Source organism: Anolis sagrei, chromosome 9 (assembly GCF_037176765.1).
Source record: "Anolis sagrei isolate rAnoSag1 chromosome 9, rAnoSag1.mat, whole genome shotgun sequence".
Classification (NCBI taxonomy): Eukaryota; Metazoa; Chordata; class Lepidosauria; order Squamata; family Dactyloidae; genus Anolis; species Anolis sagrei.
Genome location: NC_090029.1, coordinates 12,100,027 through 12,118,436, shown reverse-complemented (window position 1 = coordinate 12,118,436; position 18,410 = coordinate 12,100,027). Strand labels below are relative to the sequence as shown.

General features: G+C 46.5%; 1 protein-coding gene across 1 annotated transcript in view; it reads right to left on the bottom strand.

The window, feature by feature from the left end:
* The window catches only part of MYO1E (myosin IE), a 118,173-nt gene that overhangs the window by 6,914 nt on the left and 92,849 nt on the right, over nt 1-18,410 (bottom strand). Inside the window, exons 18-26 of the mRNA XM_067471288.1 lie at nt 16,665-16,763; nt 14,929-15,073; nt 11,142-11,256; nt 10,791-10,960; nt 9,556-9,701; nt 8,908-9,054; nt 8,341-8,498; nt 8,138-8,233; nt 5,066-5,246 (exon numbers count right to left, since the gene is read on the bottom strand). Coding sequence (XP_067327389.1) covers nt 5,066-5,246; nt 8,138-8,233; nt 8,341-8,498; nt 8,908-9,054; nt 9,556-9,701; nt 10,791-10,960; nt 11,142-11,256; nt 14,929-15,073; nt 16,665-16,763 — 1,257 coding nt within the window. The remainder of the gene's footprint in view (nt 1-5,065; nt 5,247-8,137; nt 8,234-8,340; nt 8,499-8,907; nt 9,055-9,555; nt 9,702-10,790; nt 10,961-11,141; nt 11,257-14,928; nt 15,074-16,664; nt 16,764-18,410) is intronic.

Here is an 18,410-nt window from a genome sequence, read left to right as displayed (position 1 = left end):
TATATATATATGCTCTGTGCATAATGAGTACCTTCAAAACAAAAGAACCAATGAACCAATGAACAAAATCACACCAAATGTGGCAACAAAACATCTCACAACACAAGGAGTGACCATCACTCAAAAAATTATGATTTTGTCATTTGGGAGTTGTAGTTGCGGGGATTTATAGTTCACCTACAATCAAAGAGCATTCAATTCCATCAACGATGGAATTGAACCAAATATGGCACACACAACTCCCATGACGAATATATATCAGTGATTGGTTGGGGGCGGGGGGCGCCAAAATACTGTTTGCTTACCGTCGAAATTTATCTAGTGAAGTGCAAACCTTTCCCAAGGCAAATGTGGTCCTTCTCTTGCTTCATCCTTTTCGTGTTTTATCTATTTACTTCTCACAACTTGGCACACAGAACTCCCATGACCAACAGAAAATACTGGAAGGGTTTGGTGGGCATTGACCTTGAGTTTGGGAGTTGTAGTTCACCTACATCCAGAGAACATTGTGCACTCAAACAATGATGGGTCTGGACCAAACTTGGCACAAGCACTCAATACGCCCAAATATGAACACAGATGGGGTTTGGGAGAAACAGACCTTGACATTTGGTAGTTGTAGTCACTGGGATTCACAGTTCACCTACAATCAAAGAGCATTCTGAACCCCACAAACGACAGAAATGGGACAAACTTCCCACACAGAACCCCCATGACCAACAGAAAATACTTAAGACCATCCAATCCAACTCCCTTCATCAGGTAGGAAAATGTAATCAAAGCCCTCCTGACAAATAGGCATCTAGCCCTAGATATAGATAGATCGATAGTTTGTGAGCTGTAGTTGCTGGGATTTATAGTTGACCTACAGTCAAATAGCATGATAGAACTGAACCAACCAGGACATACAGGACTCCCATGACCAACAGAAAACACTAGAAGGGTTTGGTGAGCATTGACCTTGAGTTTGGGAGTTGTAGTTTACCTATATCCAGAGACTACCGTGGACTCAAAGAATGATGGATCTGGACCAAACTTGGCACGAATATTCCATATGCCCAAATATGAACACAGATGAAGTTTGGGGAAAATAGACCTTGACATTTGGGAGTTGTAGTTACTGGGATTTATAGTTCACCTACAATCAAAGAGCATTCTGATTGGGCAAACTTCCCACACAGAACCCCCATGACCAACAGAAAATACTCCAGGCCATCCAGTCCAACTCCCTTCACCAGGGCAAGAAAAAGTAATCAAAGCCCTCCTGACAAAGAGCCATCCAGCCATAGATATAGATAGATAGATACGATTCACACACAGAGAGAGATAGTATCATAGATTTGAAAGGGACCCCTGAAGAAGGACTATGATATGTTACATGTTCCAGAGTAGGCAAACCAGACTATCTCCACATCAACATTGATAAAGACACAGCAAGAAATACTGTTTATCCTCGAACATAAAGAAATGATATATATTAGAAACCAACACTTTCTCATTACTTTATTTTCCAGATCAACAGACTAGGCCACAGCAATGCGTGGCAAGGGACAGCTTTATATATATATATATATATATATATATACACACACACACACACACACACACACACACACACACACCGTATGTACTCGAGTATAAGCTGACCTGAAGATAAGCCGATGCACCTAATTTTACCACAAAAAACTGAGAAAACGGATTGACTCGAGTATAAGCCGAGGGTGGGAAATGCAGCAGCTACTGGTAAATTGCAAAATAAAAATAGATACCAATTAAATTACATTAACTGAGGAATCAGAGGGTTATATATTTTTGAATATTTACAAAAATGGTAATTTAAGATAAGACTGCCCAACTCTGATTAAATGATGATTTACCTTCTTCAATGTGCTTACGTATCCTTCCAATAATAATAAATAGAGCAACATAACAAATGTAATAATAACAATAATAATAAAAAGAGTAAAATAATGAATGTAGCAATAACAATTATACAGCAAAATAATAAATGTATACTAATAGAGTAAAATGATAAATGTAATAATAATAAATAGAATAAAATAATAAATGAAATGAAAATAATAATAATAATAATAATAACAAAGTAAAATAATAAATCTTTGACTCGAGTATAAGCCGAGGGGGAATTTTCAGTCTAAAAAAAGGGCTGAAAAACTAGGCTTATATTTGAGTATATACAGTATATATATATATATATATATACACACAGACACATATTACACACACACACATATATATATAGAATCATAGAATCAAAGAGTTGGAAGAGACCTCATGGGCCATCCAGTCCAACCCCATTCTGCCAAGAAGCAGGAATATTGCATTCAAATCACCCCTGACAGATGGCCATCCAGCCTCTGCTTAAAAGCTTCCAAAGAACGAGCCTCCACCACACTCCGGGGCAGAGAGTTCCACTGCTGAACAGCTCTCACAGTCAGGAAGTTCTTCCTAATGTTCAGATGGAATCTCCTCTCTTGTAGTTTGAAGCCATTGTTCCGCGTCCTAGTCTCCAAGGAAGCAGAAAACAAGCTTGCTCCCTCCTCCCTGTGGCTTCCTCTCACATATTTATACATGGCTATCATATCTCCTCTCAGCCTTCTCTTCTTCAGGCTAAACATACCCAGCTCCTTAAGCCGCTCCTCATAGGGCTTGTTCTCCAGACCTTTTATCATTTTAGTTGCCCTCCTCTGGACACATTCCAGCTTGTCAATATCTCTCTTGAATTGTGGTGCCCAGAATTGGACACAATATTCCAGATGTGGTCTAACCAAAGTGGAATAGAGGGGTAGCATTACTTCCTTAGATCTAGACACTATGCTCCTATTGATGCAGGCCAAAATCCCATTGGCTTTTTTTGCCGCCACATCACATTGTTGGCTCATGTTTAACTTGTTGTCCACGAGGACATACACACATATATACATATACATATAAATATATATATATACACACACACTCCCTAAAACACTCTAATAGAGGAAAATGATAAATGTAATAATAATAAATAGAATAAAATAATAAATGAAATGAAAATAATAATAACAGAGTAAAATAATAAATAACTTTGACTTGAGTATAAGCAAGGGGGACTTTTTCAGCCTAAAAAAGGGGCTGAAAAACTAGGCTTATATTTGAGTATATACAGTATATACAGTATATATATTATATGTAATATACACACAGACACACACACACACATATATATACATACATACACACACACACACACACACATATATATATATACATATACATATATATATACACACACACTCCCTAAAACACTCTACCAGGCACATGATTTCTCTCTATCATCCTATGTTTCATCACCTCCAGGAGAGATTCAAGCATGGCCGCTCACCCATGATTATATACATTTCGGCTTTATCAGCTGCCTGCCCTTTATCCCACCTTGTTCATTTGGCTATTTAAGTCCCAGAGGAAAAAGTGAATGATCGAATTATATTATGACACTCATAGAGCAAGAAAGAGTGCAAAACTTTAAATGCAGGTTTTTCTTTTAAGTGTTAACATTAAGACTAGAAATTCATAATATTATAATCGGAAAGTCTGTCCTATGGAATCGATCTGCATGGCTTTGTATGTGATGCTTATAAAATCAATAGGGTGTGGATAATAACACGAGTAAGTCTGCTGAAATCATCAGAGGAAAAATTGAGGGTAAATAAAGAAACGAAAACCATAAAAACAGGAGCAGAAACTGGCGGTTTGCCGCTCCCAAAGTAGGTGCCGTTGGACTGCAGTGTCCAGCAGTCACCATGGCCAGCCTTGGTGGAGAATGCTTTGCAGAGGTGACTGCAAATTCAGGGACTGCACCCAGAGGCGGCCCTAGGTAATTTTCAAAGGTAAGCAAACAGTATTTTGCCCCCCCCCCCAACCAATCATTGATATATATTTTCTGTTCGTCGTGGGAGTTCTGTGTGCCATATTTGGTTCAATTCCATCATTGGTGGAGTTCAGAATGCTCTTTGATTGTAGGTGAACTATACATCCCAGTAACTACACTTGCCGCACTTGCTCCCTTGCCTGGGCCGCTTTGGTTCCGGAGGTGTGCCTGAAGACCCCGGAGTGTGCACCAAAAGTCACCTCTTCTCCTGACTTTCTCCTCAGCCATTGGGACCAAGAGAGAGAGAGAGGGAGGTGGAGATGCCCACCTTTCCTGAAGGTAGGCGCAAAAACAAAGGAGGGAGCGGAGGTGGGAGATACTTCCAGCCGGAGGGGTTCTCTCTCCCTCTCTCTCTTGGTCCCAATAGCTGAAAAGAAAGTCAGGAGAAGAGGCAGGTTTTGGTGCACATGCTGGGGTCTTCAGACATGCCTCCGTACCCGAAGCGGGCCAGACACGGTAGCTCCGCCCCTTGGCCCACACGCAGATTGGGGAGAGGAGAGGAGGCGGGTGGAGCGCCGGGGGATCGGGAAAGGAAGCCGGTCATGGGGAAGAGATTGAACGCAGAGAACAATTGAGCACCGGCTCTGCTCGCGCACCTGATGGCTGGATGGAGCAGGAACGAGAGGGGCTAGGTGAGGCTCAAGGGCCTGGCCCCTTTGGGAAGAGGATCGCCCGGCAGCGAGGCAAGAAAGCCGAGGCTCCCCCTGGACTGCTAGGGCTGTTGTGACCTGAGGGGGCGCTCCTCAAGTGGCGGTTGAGGGGCATTTACAGAAGCGCCTCTGCACCCCTGGCAAAAAAAAGTGTTCTGCGACCGCTTACTTCGCGTAATGGACAAGCCACCCCTGACTGCACCCCATCACCATGGAAAGAAGTATCTTAACGTGGAGGACCTCGCTGTTTGAGACTTCTGGGTTGGGAGCTGGCGTGGCCAGCTTAGGCTTTCCCTCCAGGGGTTTTGGACTTTAACTCTTACAATTCCTAGCGGGTGGTTTGGTGCAGTGGTTTCAAGGTTGGATAAGCACTGCAGGGAACCAAGGCTTAAATCAGAGGAAGTCAAGAACAGGCCGGCAGAGATCCAGCAGAGCTTGGAGGGGCAGCTTGTCAATTCTTGGGTGGAGGAAACGGGCGCGGACTCACCCTGCGGCGCCTTGCTCCGGCACCCGGAGGAAGTCGAGGCTGTTTGGTGGCTGGGAGGTCTGGCCTGGACCCATGGAGGAAACCTGTGGCAAAGATGGGCGGGACATCGGGGTGTAGAGGCTGCGTTGGCTGGAGCGCTGGGGTGCCGGGACCTGGATCAGGCCATTCTGGTGGTGGACGCCTGCCAAGAAAGACAAGGTTGAGGCAGGGGAAGGGGCTGCCTGTTGTGGCTGAGCTATTTTCTGACAATGAGGATGATGGGATTCCTGCTGGGATTCAGCTTCCTGGCTCTTTGTCTGTGCCTCAAATCTCTGGGCCTGCTTTTGAGGCTCCCACAGACAGTGCAGTGTCAACACATCCATTCCCACTACCAGAAAGGAATTTTAACTAAGCAGGTGCCTTCCCTGCTGCAGGTGCCTTCCCACGCTGATACCAAAAGTGTAGATAGTGACTTGACCCGGCAAGCTCGTCTTGATCTCCGGGTCAGGCGGAGTTCTCGTCTGGCCAGCAGACAAGAAGCCAGCTCGGTGAAAGGTCGTTGCAATGCTTTTATGATGATGAGAGCCTAATGTTTTCATGTTAGAAAGGTATTTAGGCCTCTTGCAGACTCTGAGAAAGCGTCAGTTCAACGTAGCTTACTAGCCTGAAAGCTTCAAGGAATAACCTTAGCCTGGAAAGCAGTACGCTTGGGATTTCTTGCATTGGGATTCATGGGGCAATTGTTTCATTGCTTGTACCTGAGACTCTGGTTTGAACTTTTCCAATAGGATTATGTCTCCTGTTTTTACCTGAAGATCTTTGGAATTATATTCTGCTTTTAACCTTAATCTTTGGACTTTTGCAATGTTCATTCTTTATTTTGACTTGGATTTTCTCCTCAATAAACTATAAAACTACAGCTCTTGTGTGGTGATGTTTGGAAGCAAGGTGAAGCTTACTCTGAGTTGCAACACTGCCCCTTCCAGCCAGGGCTCCTCACACCTTTTCAGCCAAAGTCCACGGTGGCCCCCCGCTTTTGGAACTTGCTGCCTAAGGAGATCAGGCAACCCCCCACCCTAGCTGCTTTTGTTAACTGGTGCTCCTTACAGGGAGAGGTCGATCCTCCTGTTTAAGGAGCTCCATTGGCTGCCGTTCATTTTCCGGCCCCAATTCAAGGTGCAGGTGCTTACCTACAAAGCCCTAAACGGTTTGGGACCTGCCTACCTGCGTGACCGCATCTCCGTATATGAACCCACACGATCTCTCCGATCATCTGGAGAGGCCCTGCTCACGATCCCACCTGCGTCACAAGCACGATTGGTGGGGACGAGGGACAGGGACTTCTCCATGGTGGCCCCCCGACTCTGGAATTCTCTCCCCAAGGACATCAGACAAGCCCCAACATTGGCAGTCTTTAGGAAGAGCTTGAAGAAGTGGTTGTTCCAGTGTGCCTTCCCAGAATAGGAAACTCCAAGCATCATGTCCCATAAGCACCACACCTATCTCCAAAAACCTATCCATTTCACCTGTCATGCCCAGCATTTTTTAAAAAATTTAATCATTACATTTGGCCCGGCCTTAGTTTTAAATGCGTCATGGTGTTATTGCCTAATATTTATTGCTATTGTTTTAATGTTTATGTGTTTTATGTGTTTACTTATTGTTGTATTTGTTATGCTGTTGTTTTATTGATGTGTTGGGCCTCGGCCTCTTGTAAGCCGCACCAAATCCTTTGGGAGATGTTAGTGGGGTATAAATAAAGGTTTATTATTATTATTATTATTATTATTATTATTATTATTATTATTTTAAGAAAGATCTAAAAACCTGGCTTTTCCAATGTGCCTTCGGAGAGTGACCACTCAACCCATCTGGTCGTTTTAACCTGTAGCTGCCCTCAGAAGAAAACACCTTCCCCTGTCCCCTTCCAAGGCCAAAACCCACTACTTCTCCCTGTCGGACTCCTCTCTTACAAATGCACTTTTATCCCTATCTCACCCAGGGTTTTAACTTTTTAATATTTTACGTCATACATTTGGCCCGCCCTCTATGTCTGATGTTATCATGCTATTTTATATTGTTGGTTTTATTTGTTATTTCATATTTTGTTATGATGTATTTTTGTTTAATTATGTTGTATTATTTTGGGCTTGGCCTCATGTTAGCTGCCCCGAGTCCCTTTCTGGGAGATGGTGGTGGGTTATAAATAAAGATTATTACTACTACTACTATTATTATTATTATTATTATTATTATTGGAGCCCCCGGTGGCGCAGTGGGTTAAAGCACTGAGCTGCTGAGCTTGTTGATCGAAAGGTTGCAGGTTCGGTTCCGGGGAGCGGCGTGAGCTTCCGCTGTCAGCCCTAGCTTCTGCTAACCTAGCAATTCGAAAACATGCAAATGTGAGTAGATCAATAGGTACCGCTCCGGCGGGAAGGTAACGGCACTCCATGCAGTCATGCTGGCCATATGACCTTGGAGGTGTCTACGGACAACGCTGGCTCTTCGGCTTAGAAATGGAGATGAGCACCACACCCCAGAGTCAGACATGACTGGACTTAATGTAAGGGGACTACCATTACCTTTACCTTTACCTTTATACCTATTATTATTATTATTATTATTATTATTATTATTAATTTGGAGACCCTGCTTGAAGCGCACCTGCCCAGCATGGTTAGCCCATTGCCATGAGTTTAAGGGCAGCCCTGAGTGGTCAGGCCCACTGCAGATCACCCATTCCATGGTCTTACACATCCCCAGAACATTGCTAGAACCCCTATAGCAGTGGTTCCCAACCTGGGGTCCCCAGATGTTTTTGGCCTACAACTCCCAGAAATCCCAACCAGTTTACCAGTTGTAGGATTTCTGGGAGTTGAAGGCTAAAAACATCTGGGGACCCCAGATTGAGAACCAATGCCCTACAGAGTAACAGTAGACTCAGAAATTCTGGAGCTGTCCTAATTTCAGAAGATGCAAATCCTCTTAGGAAGACGCAAGGTTCCAATAGAATTCTGGCCATCGCTGTGAATAGGATCTCTAACTGAGACAAGGCTGGACTCTCACAACCAGAAAAGACATACGGCCACTGACCGGGAGGTGGTGGCGCTGCCCTGGTGGGATAGTTGTGGCCTTGCTGCGTCCGGTTGGGATATCCCCGGCTTTGGTTGGTGTTCCTTCGGGTGGGACCTGGAAGGCAACGCAGGTGAGGACATGCTCAAATGAGGGACTGCTTGACCACCCTTCCTCCTCCTCCTCCTCCTCCTCCTCCTCCGGGGTGGGATCCAGATACGTACGGGCGTTCTTGGGGAGTCCGGGCCCGATGCTGACCTGCAGCACCTTGTTGCTGGGCTTGAGGACGGCCACATCTCCTTGGCCTGGGCTGAACTGCACCTGCCGAGAGCCACCGGCCTTCCAGGGGCCCCAGGTCTCCTTCTTCAGCTTCACCTCCAGCCTGGCAACAAGGGAAAGGAAAGGGACCTCAGCCAACCAGCAAGCAAGTAGGTTCTTGTGGGTTTTTTTCGGGCTATAGGGCCATGTTCTAGGGGCATTTCTCCTGACGTTTTGCCTGCATCTATGGCAAGCATCCTCAGAGGTAGTGAGGTCTGTTGGAAATAGGACAGTGGGTTTATATATCTGTGGAATGGCTGGGGTGGGCATGTGTTCGAATGGCAAGTGTTCGAATCCTGCCCGTGACTTATGCAGTGGCCAGTATGTTTGGGTTGTCTTGCTCTGGTCAATCCAGGGAAGAGGTGGAGAAACACTGAGCCTGGCCCCGTATTCAGGCACAAGGTCTTCTGAGACTCCTTCAGGAAGCCCACAGCTGGACCACCACAGGGAAGGAACCATTTGGAGCCACTCACGTGTTGCTGAATTTCAGGGGCAGCCTCCGGTAGGTCCTCTCCTCGTAGCGCTTGGCCAGGAGGCTCAGGAACTCCGTCTTGAAGACCGATTCAAGGAGGCTGTCGTACTCCTGCTCGTGCAAGACAAAGAGGTCGTCCTGCATCGTGCTAAGGAAGGAAGGAAGGTTGAGTGTGAGGAACCATGACGAGTGCTTATGATGGAGTTCTCACTCATCCTGACAGACATCGGTGAGTGTTAACCTTAGAAAATATCGGAGAAAAGTGAGGGGAAAGAGGATGCCTGTGGTCTGCTGCAGAACTCCTCAAGCAATTCTTTGTTGCCTCGTTTCCACAGTTCAGGAAAAGTTGTGAATGCGAATCCTGCGCCCAGAAGCCTTCCATCCCTTTCCATTCCCCTCTCCCCTCTGTTGAGTTCAACCAACCCTCCTACAGCTCTCATTATCATTCTTTCCTTATAAGTTCCATTCTCACGCGAAGCCTGCGGGTGCCCAGGTGCTGCCTCTCCCTCTCTCTGCCCTCAAAACTGGCAAGGTTGGCCTCTGTTGTCCTCCTTGGTCACAGCAGGTGGGCTCCATGGTCCTGCTGCCCTCCAGAGAGAGGGGCTTCATCGAAGCAGCAGCGCAGGGAGGGAGGCTGGGGGAGGCTGACCTTAGGGACACGAAGAGGACCCTCTCCAATTCGATCTGCCGTTTCAGCACCTCCTTCACCAAGCCTTTGTCGGGGCCTTGCTTCACTTTTTCGCGCCCAATCAAGTAGACGTACTTTGGGGAGAGGATGAGGTCGCGCTTGATGCCCTGAAACGGAAAGGGATCTGGGGAGGCCGCGCACAGGAAGGGGCAAACAGGCCCCAAACTGGGTTGTTGTAGTTTTTTCAGGCTATATGGCCATGGTCTAGAGGCATTCTCTCCTGACGTTTCGTCTGCATCTATGGCAAGCATCCTTAGAGGTAGTGAGGTCTGTTGGAACTAGGAAAAAGGGTTTATATATCTGTGGAACGACCAGGGTGAGACAAAGGACTCTTGTCTGCTGGAGCTAAGTGTGAATGTCTCAACTGACCACCTTGATTAGCATTTAATGGCCTGACATTGCCTAGAGCGAACTTTTGTTGAGAGGTGATTAAATGTCCTTGTTTGTTTCCTTTCAGTTGTTGTACTGTTGTAATTTTAGAGGTTTTTTTTTAATACTGGTAGCCAGATTTTGTTCATTTTCAGGGTTTCCTCCTTTCTGTTGAAATTGTCCACATGCTTGTGGATTTCAATGGCTTCTCTGTGTAGTCAGACATGGTGGTTGTGAGAGTGGTCCAGCATTTCTGTGTTCTCAAATAATATGCTGTGTCCAGGTTGGTTCATCAAAAGTTTGCTCGAGGCACTGTAAGGCCATTATATGCCAATCAATGTCGTCAGTTGAAACATTCACACCTAGCTCCAGCAGACAAGAGTCCTTTGTCTCACCCTTGTCATTCCACAGATATATAAACCCTTTTTCCTAGTTCCAACAGACCTCACTACCTCTGAGGATGCTTGCCATAGTTGCAGACAAAACGTCAGGAGAGAATGCCTCTAGACCATGACCATACAGCCCGAAAAAACCTATAACAACCCAGTGATTCCGGCCATGAAAGCCTTCGACAAGGCCCCAAACTCCTTTTAGCTCTCAGCTCTTGGAGGGATCTGGCTTCCATAAAAGGTGGCCAAGATAAGCTGATACTCAAAGGTTTAAAAGGCAAACACATTCCCTTCCATCGTGTCCATTGGGAAGTCCTTTTGCACCATGTCTGGAGGGGCAACCATGTTGATACGCCTGCTTCGAGGGCCATCCCATGGCATAAACGAGGTGCTAGGGAGACCCGTGGACCCCCCCCTCCCCCGCGCTCCCCATTGTACCTTAAACCTCCTGTCATATTTGATGACTGTGTCGGCGAAGTCGACCTTTTCGCGTTTGCCCAGGAATTGGCGCAGCTCTGGCCGGTCCTCCATCCCGATGTAGTCACCCACAAAGTTCCGGTTGATGCTGTTCCTCCGCCTCTCCTTCTTGTTCAGCAACAGGTCGGAGGCTTTTAAGGCCAACACGGAACAGAGAGTTTGTTCCAAAGAGAGGGTTTTCCTTCTCATTTCAAGCTCAACAACACCTGCCCAAATTTCTGCTTGAGTGGGTTAGGAAACGGTAGGCAAAGCCTATCCACAACCCACTCCTGGCGTAAACAATAGGGAGTGGCCTATCATGCCAAGGCATACCTTCTTCCCTCATTTGCACGTATTTCTTCCTGGCCACATATTTCCGCCACGCTTTCTGAATCGCCCGCGCGTAGCCGTCATACTTCCGTTCGCGCATCTCCTCCAGCAAAAAGAGCTGCGACCAAGAAAGAGGGAAAACAGCAATGGAGAGAGAGAGAGGAAGGAAGGATGGATGTACATCAGACTGACCTCAACTGGAAAAAGAAATTCAACTTGGCTGAGATCTTATTTATTTATTTATTTATTTACAGCTTTTATATTCCGCCCTTCTCAGCCCGCAGGGGACTCAGGGTGGATTACAGTGTACACATATATGGCAAACATTCAATGCCTATTTTGACATACAAACATATACAGACATACACAGAGGCTATTTAACTTTTTCTGTCCGCCAGGGGAGCTGTCGCATTCATCGTCCATCTGCGACGCTGATGAAGCACTTCCGCATTCCCCGCATGCTTCCCCGCTGGAATGCTTTGCTGGAGCCTTCTTTATGGCCTCATAAATCAGTTAATTTAGCCTCCCCACACTTTAAGGTGGTACCTAATTTTCCTACTTGACAGATGCAACTGTCTTTCGGGTTGCAAAGGTCAACAACAAGCTACACACAATTGGTTGGAAACCCACTCCAACCCGGGCTGGCTTCAAAATCATGACCTTTTGGTCAGAGTGATCTTAATGCAGCTGACACTCAGCCAACTGCGCCACAATCACGGTGCTTACACTGAGGTTGTGTAGCACTGACACCCATTCATGGAGTTGTGCACTTTTTTTTATCATGTAAGGAGCAACTTGAGAATCTGCAAGTCGCTTCTGGTATGAGAAAATTGGCCGTCTGCAAGGATGTTGCCCAGGGGACGCCTGGATGATTTGATGTTTTTATCATCCTTGTGGGAGGCTTCTCTCATGTCCCCGCATGAGGAGCTGGAACTGATAGAGGGAGCTCATCCGCCTCTCCCCGAATTCAAACCTGCGACCTGTCGGTCTTCAGTCCTGCCGGCACAGAGGTTTAACCCACTGCGCCACCAGGGCCTCTAGTTGTGCACTGACCATGCAACACAATCCTTGCGTAAACACAGCATAACTAGACCATGATACCAAATGCACAGTGAAAAGCATAGCCAATAGGCCATGCAGAGCCACATACAATGGACACCTGCATCCACAATGCCACTGTGTGAATGTCACTCTGCTCCTGTGACCTCAAAGTGAGTATAGACATTCCATAGAGCCGGAGGGCACCCCAAAGCCCATATAGTCCAACCCCACTCGATAGCAAAATCAATTTGCTTAAAAATTTCCAAAGGGGGAGAAGCCACCATCTTCAGAGGAAGTCCATTCCACCCTCGAATCATTGACCTTAATGATACCACCTTGATAGAGCTGGACGAAAGGAGAGATGAGAAATGGAAGAGGGACAGAGTGCCAGCAAGGAGACACTATGGGATCCAATCAGAGGGAGAGAGCACCCTGGAGACATTGTGGGAGAGGCTTTCTCAGAGCTGGAGAAGGGAGATAGCATCCAGGTGGATTTTTTTTTTATTGTGTCAGGAGTGACTTGAGAAACTGCAAGTCGCTTCTGGTGTGAGAGAATTGGCCGTCTCAAGGACGTTGCCCAGGGGACGCCCGAATATTTGATGTTTTTATCATCCTTGTGGGAGACTTCTCTCTTATCCCCGTATGAGGAGCTGGAGCTGATAGAGGGAGCTCATCCGCCTCTCCCTGTATTCGAACCTGCGACCTGTTGGTCTTGGCGCAGTAGGGGTTTAACCTACTGCGCCACCGGGGGCTCTGTATTCAGGTGGATGGCATTCCAGAATAAAATGCCACCAGAACCTTCCTCCCCTTCCTCTTAGCGAACATCAAAAGGAGCAGAAATGGAGAGCCTATGCATGGAAGACTTCCCTGTGAGTTTCTGCCCTGTGAATGGCGTCCCTTGCCTACGTGATGGCATCCTTTAAATCTGTCGCCGTTAGCCAATTCCAACTCCCTCTCACAGTAATTAACCTGCCTCCGCAACACTCTCGGCCTCATCATTCCTTAATGTTTTTGCAGGAGGAAGGAGCTGGCCACCCAAAGTGCTGGCGTTGACAGATCCCACTAATTGCAGGCTGATTCCAGTAATTAAGACTTACGGCGGATGCTTCCTGAGGCTCAGAGGACACCGGCACTCCTCCCCTCCCCAAAAAGAAAAATCCTAATGACTTTCAAAAGGGAAAACATGAGCTTACAAACAGGAATGTGCCACTTGCAGCACTTGCAGGCAAAAGCTGCACATCGCAAGTGCTAAACCTGACTCAGCACATAGAAGATGGCTTTGAAAGGCAACAGATCACAGGAGCTGTCTTCATAGACCTGCCAGCGGCTTATGATACTGTCAACCACCACCTCCTCCTGAGAAAAATGTATAATATCACAAAGGACGACCATCTCACCCGCCGCATAGGAAACCTGCTACAAAACAGGAGCTTTTTTGTTGTGTTCCAGGGCCAGAGAAGCAGATGGCGGAAACAGAAGAACAGCCTGCCTCAGGGGAGCGTGCTTGCTCCATCCATGTTCAATATTTACACAAATGATCAGCCACTGCCAGAAGGGACAGAGAGTTTCATCTATGCTGATGATCGTGCCATTACTGCTCAAGCAGGGAGCTTTGAGATGGTTGAACAGAAGCTCTCCAAAGCTCTAGGTGCTCTTACTGCTTATTACAGGGAAAACCAGGTGATCCCTAACCCATCTAAAACACAGACATGTGCTTTTCACCTCAAGAAAAGACAAGCATCCTGAGCTCTGAGGATTACCTGGGAAGGAATCCCACTAGAGCATTGCAGCACACCCAAATACCCGGGAGTCACTTTGGACTGTGCCCTGACCTACAAGCAGCACTACCTGAATACCAAGCAAAAAGTGGGCGCTAGAAACAATATCATACGAAAGCTGACTGGCACAACTTGGGGATCACAACCAGACACAGTGAAGACTTCTACCCTTGCGCTATGCTACTCTGCTGCTGAGTATGCATGCCCTGTGAGGAACACATCTCACCACACTAAAACAGTAGATGTGGCTCTTAATGAGACATGCCGCATTATCAGGGGGGGTCTGCACCCTACACCACTGGAGAAATTACACTGCTTAGCCGGTATTGCACCACCTGACATCCGCTGGGAAGTAGCAGCCAATAGTGAAAGGACCCAGGTAGTGACATCTCCAGCTCATCCCTTGTTTGGGTATCAGCCAGCACGTCAATGACTTAAATCAAGAAATAGTTTTCTTAGATCTACAGAGACACTTGCTGGAACACCCCAGCAAGTGAGAGTCCAAAAGTGGCAGGCTCAAACCCAGAACCTCAACCAATGACTGATACCAAATAAGAGACTCCCCCCTGGGCACACAGAATACTGGGCGACTTGGAAGGCGCTGAACAGACTGCGCTCTGGCACCACAAGATGCAGAGCCAATCTTCAGAAATGGAGCTACAAAGTGGAATCCACGACATGCGAGTGTGGAGAAGAGCAAACCACTGACCACCTGTTGCAATGCACCCTGAGCCCTGCCACATGCACAATGGAGGACCTTCTTATAGTAACACCAGAGGCACTCCAAGTGGCCAGATACTGGTCAAAGGACATTTAATCAATTACCAAGCTTGCAAACTTTGTGTTCTGTTTGTTTGTTAGAAATGCAATGCAACTGTTTTGTCTGCTCTTGACACGATAAATAAATAAATAAATAAATAGAACTTGCAGCCAGGCAGACACAAACACACACCCCAGCCCTCGACACTCACAGACTCCGGGGCTTTGATGAAGACCTTGGTTCTTCCCAGCTGGAACTGGTCGGGGTCCATGTTGACCGAATGGAGCAGGTGGAGCACCCCTTGCTTCTCGTCGCCTTTCCAGGAGGGCCAGGTGGCCTTGGTCAGGATGGCGTACCTTTTGGGGAGAAGGAGGAGGAGGAGGAGAGAAGGAAGGCTCAGCACCCACCCAGGGCTCTTCAGCCAAGTCTCACCCATTTTGGGCAGGGGTGGCATTGGGGCATAAATAGTGCCTGGTCTGGGATGCCAAGCCGGATCTAGGATTTGGGTGAGAGGCCACTGGGGAATTGCAAGTTCTGTAGGCAGTATGGCAGAGAAGGAACTGGCCAAAGTGCTTCTGAAAGCCCTAAAAACTCACAGGGGTTGCCGTAAGTGAGGTGCCACCTGTTAACTTGCTATGTTGGGAATAGCAGAGGAAGGGAAAAACCCCTTTTGGGACTAACACTCCTGCATTCGCTCAGGTCACAGTGGTTGAAGAGGACAGGGCTCAGCCAATGTCCTTCTCAGCCCACTTCCTTTTCATATACTCAATTAACTGACTGTTTACCCATCATCAAGTACTTCCTCCATGCATCCTAGTTGAGGGCCCAGGCTGGAGTTTTGGTTCCAATTAAAGACATAGTATTATTATTATTATTATTATTATTATTATTATTATTATTAATTTCGTGTACTTCTACCCCGCCCTTCTCAACCCCCGAGGGGGGACTCAGGGCGGCTTACAAAAGGCACAATTCGATGCCAACAACAGACAATAAGATAAAGCATGTATCAACAGCAATTATAAAACAATTAAAACACTCAATAAAACCAATCTAATGTTCAGCGTTCGCCAGCTCAGAATCCATGAATCCATTCCACATTGTCAAATCCTATCAATTCCAGTCGTCATTGTCTATCTGCCAGATTACCCAAAGGCCTGGTCCCATATCCATGTTTTTAGTTTCCTTCTGAAAGAGAGGAGGGATGTCGATGATCTGATTTCCCCGGGAAGTTAATTCCACAGGCGAGGGGCCACCACCAAGAAGGCCCTGCTCCTCAACCCCACCAATCTCACTTGGATAGAGGTGGGGCCGAGAGCAGGGCCTCCCCAGAAGATCTTAAACTCCGAGGCGGGACATAGAAGGAGATACATTCGGACAGGTACGCTGGGCCGGAGCCGTATAGGGTTTTATAGGTCAAAACCAGCACTTTGAATTGTGCTCGGAACTGGATCGGCAGCCAGTGGAGCTGACACAAAAGAGGGGTGGTATGTTCCCTGTATGACGCTCCGGTGAGTAGTCTAGCTGCCGCCCGTTGGACTAATTGAAGTTTCCAAACAGTCTTCAAAGGCAACCCCACGTAGAGCGCATTGCAGTAATTTATTCGGGATGTAACAAGAGCGTGGACCACTGTGGCCAGATCAGACTTCCCAAGGTACAGGCGCAGCTGGCGCACAAGTTTTAATTGTGCAAAAGCTCTCCCGGCCACTGCTGAGACCTGGGGTTCCAGGCTCAGCGATGAGTCCAGGATCACTCCCAAGCTGCGAACCTACGCCTTCAGGGGGAGTGTAACCCCGTCTAACACAGGCTGTGACCCTATGCCCTGTTCGGCCTTACGACTGACCAAATCCTATGGCTGCTGCACCTCATTGTGGATGAGATCAAGTGGGGCATGAATACACATCATCATCACCATCATCATCATCATAATCATCATCACCATCATACCTCTGCAGGAATTTCTTGAATGCACGCCTGTAAGCATACCCAGCTCGCCGCACGCGAATGTTCTCTTTGAGGCCCAGGTATTCCACCTGATGTTTGACCCTGAAGGAGAAAAGGATGGGAATAAAACACAGAACAACCTACAAACTTCTGCAAAAGCAGATCAAGAGCTCACTGAGGGAAGACTGGGAAAGAAGCAAAGGTTTCTTTTGCAACGATCCCATCCAAAATCTTTCCAGAACATCCTAAGTAAGTCTCAACAAGATGGCAGTGCCGGCCGGGCATCCCTCTTCGAGGGTTACAAAAGCCTAGCACATTCCAGAATCAGAAAAGGGGGGTAGAATCCTAAATGCAGAAATCAAAATCATGGATCTTGGCTTCCTGGGGCTCCTGGCTTAGTTTCCTACGCCAAGTAATTTCCATTATATATGTATACTAGTTGTCCCCTGCCACGTGTTGCTGTGGCCCAGTCTGTTGATCTGGAAAATAAAGTAATGAGAAAGTGTTGGTTTCTAATATCTGTAATGTCTTTCTGCTTGTGGATAAACGGTATTTCTTGCTGTTTCTTTGTCAGTGTTGATGTGGAGAGTGCCTGGTTTGCCTACTCTGGAATATGCAACATATCATACTCCTTCTTTAGAGGTCCCTTTCAAATCTATGATACTATATCTCTCTGTGTGAATCATATCTATCTATCTATCTACATCTATGGCTGGATGGCTCTTTGTCAGGAGGACTCTGATTACGTTTTCTTGCCCTGATGAAGGGAGTTGGATTGGATGGCCTTAAGTATTTTCTGATGGTCATGGAGTTTCTGTGTGGGAAGTTTGCCCCAATTCTGTCATTGGTGGGGTTCAGAATGCTCTGATTGTAGGTGAACTATAAATCCCAGTAACTACAATTTGCAAATGTCGAGGTCTATTTTCTCCAAACTCCATCTGTGCTCATATTTGGGCATATTGAGTATTCGTGCCAAGTTTGGTCCAGATCCATCATTGTTTGGTCCTGATCCATCCAAGTTTGGTCCAGATCCAGCAACTATAACTCCCAAATGTCAAGATCTATTTCCCCCAAACTCCACCAGTGTTCAGATTTGAGCATATGTAGTATTCATGCCAAATTTAGTCTCGATCCATCATTGTTTGAGTCCACAGTGCTCTCTGGATGTAGGTGAACTACAAGTCCCAAACTCAAGGTCAATGCCCACCAAACCATTCCAGGATTTTCTGTTGGTCATGGGAGTCCTGTGTGCCAAGTTTGGTTCTATTCCATCATTGGTGGAGTTCAGAATGCTCTTTGACTGTAGGTGAACTATAAATCCCAGCAACTACAATTCCCAAATGACAAAATCATAATTTTTTAGTGATGGTCACTCCTTGTGTAGTGAGATGTTTTGTTGCCAAATTTGGTGTGATTTCGTTCATTGGCTCTTTTATTTTTAAGGTACCCATTATGCACAGAGCATATATATATATATCATATATTCATATATATTTATATATCATATATTCATATATATATAAAATTCATATATTCATATATATATATATATATATATATAATAAAAGAATGTCCCGATTAGACTTGGGTCTCCTGTCCGAAATACATCTCTTTCCATGCTGTATATGCAAATACAGCTGATTCCAAAGGCAGACGTCAACCCCGCTCCATAGAACATGAAAAAGGGACGAGCGCCTGTTCCTCCCAGAAGTGCCCTGATTCCCAGACACAGAGAAGTCATTTCCAGAA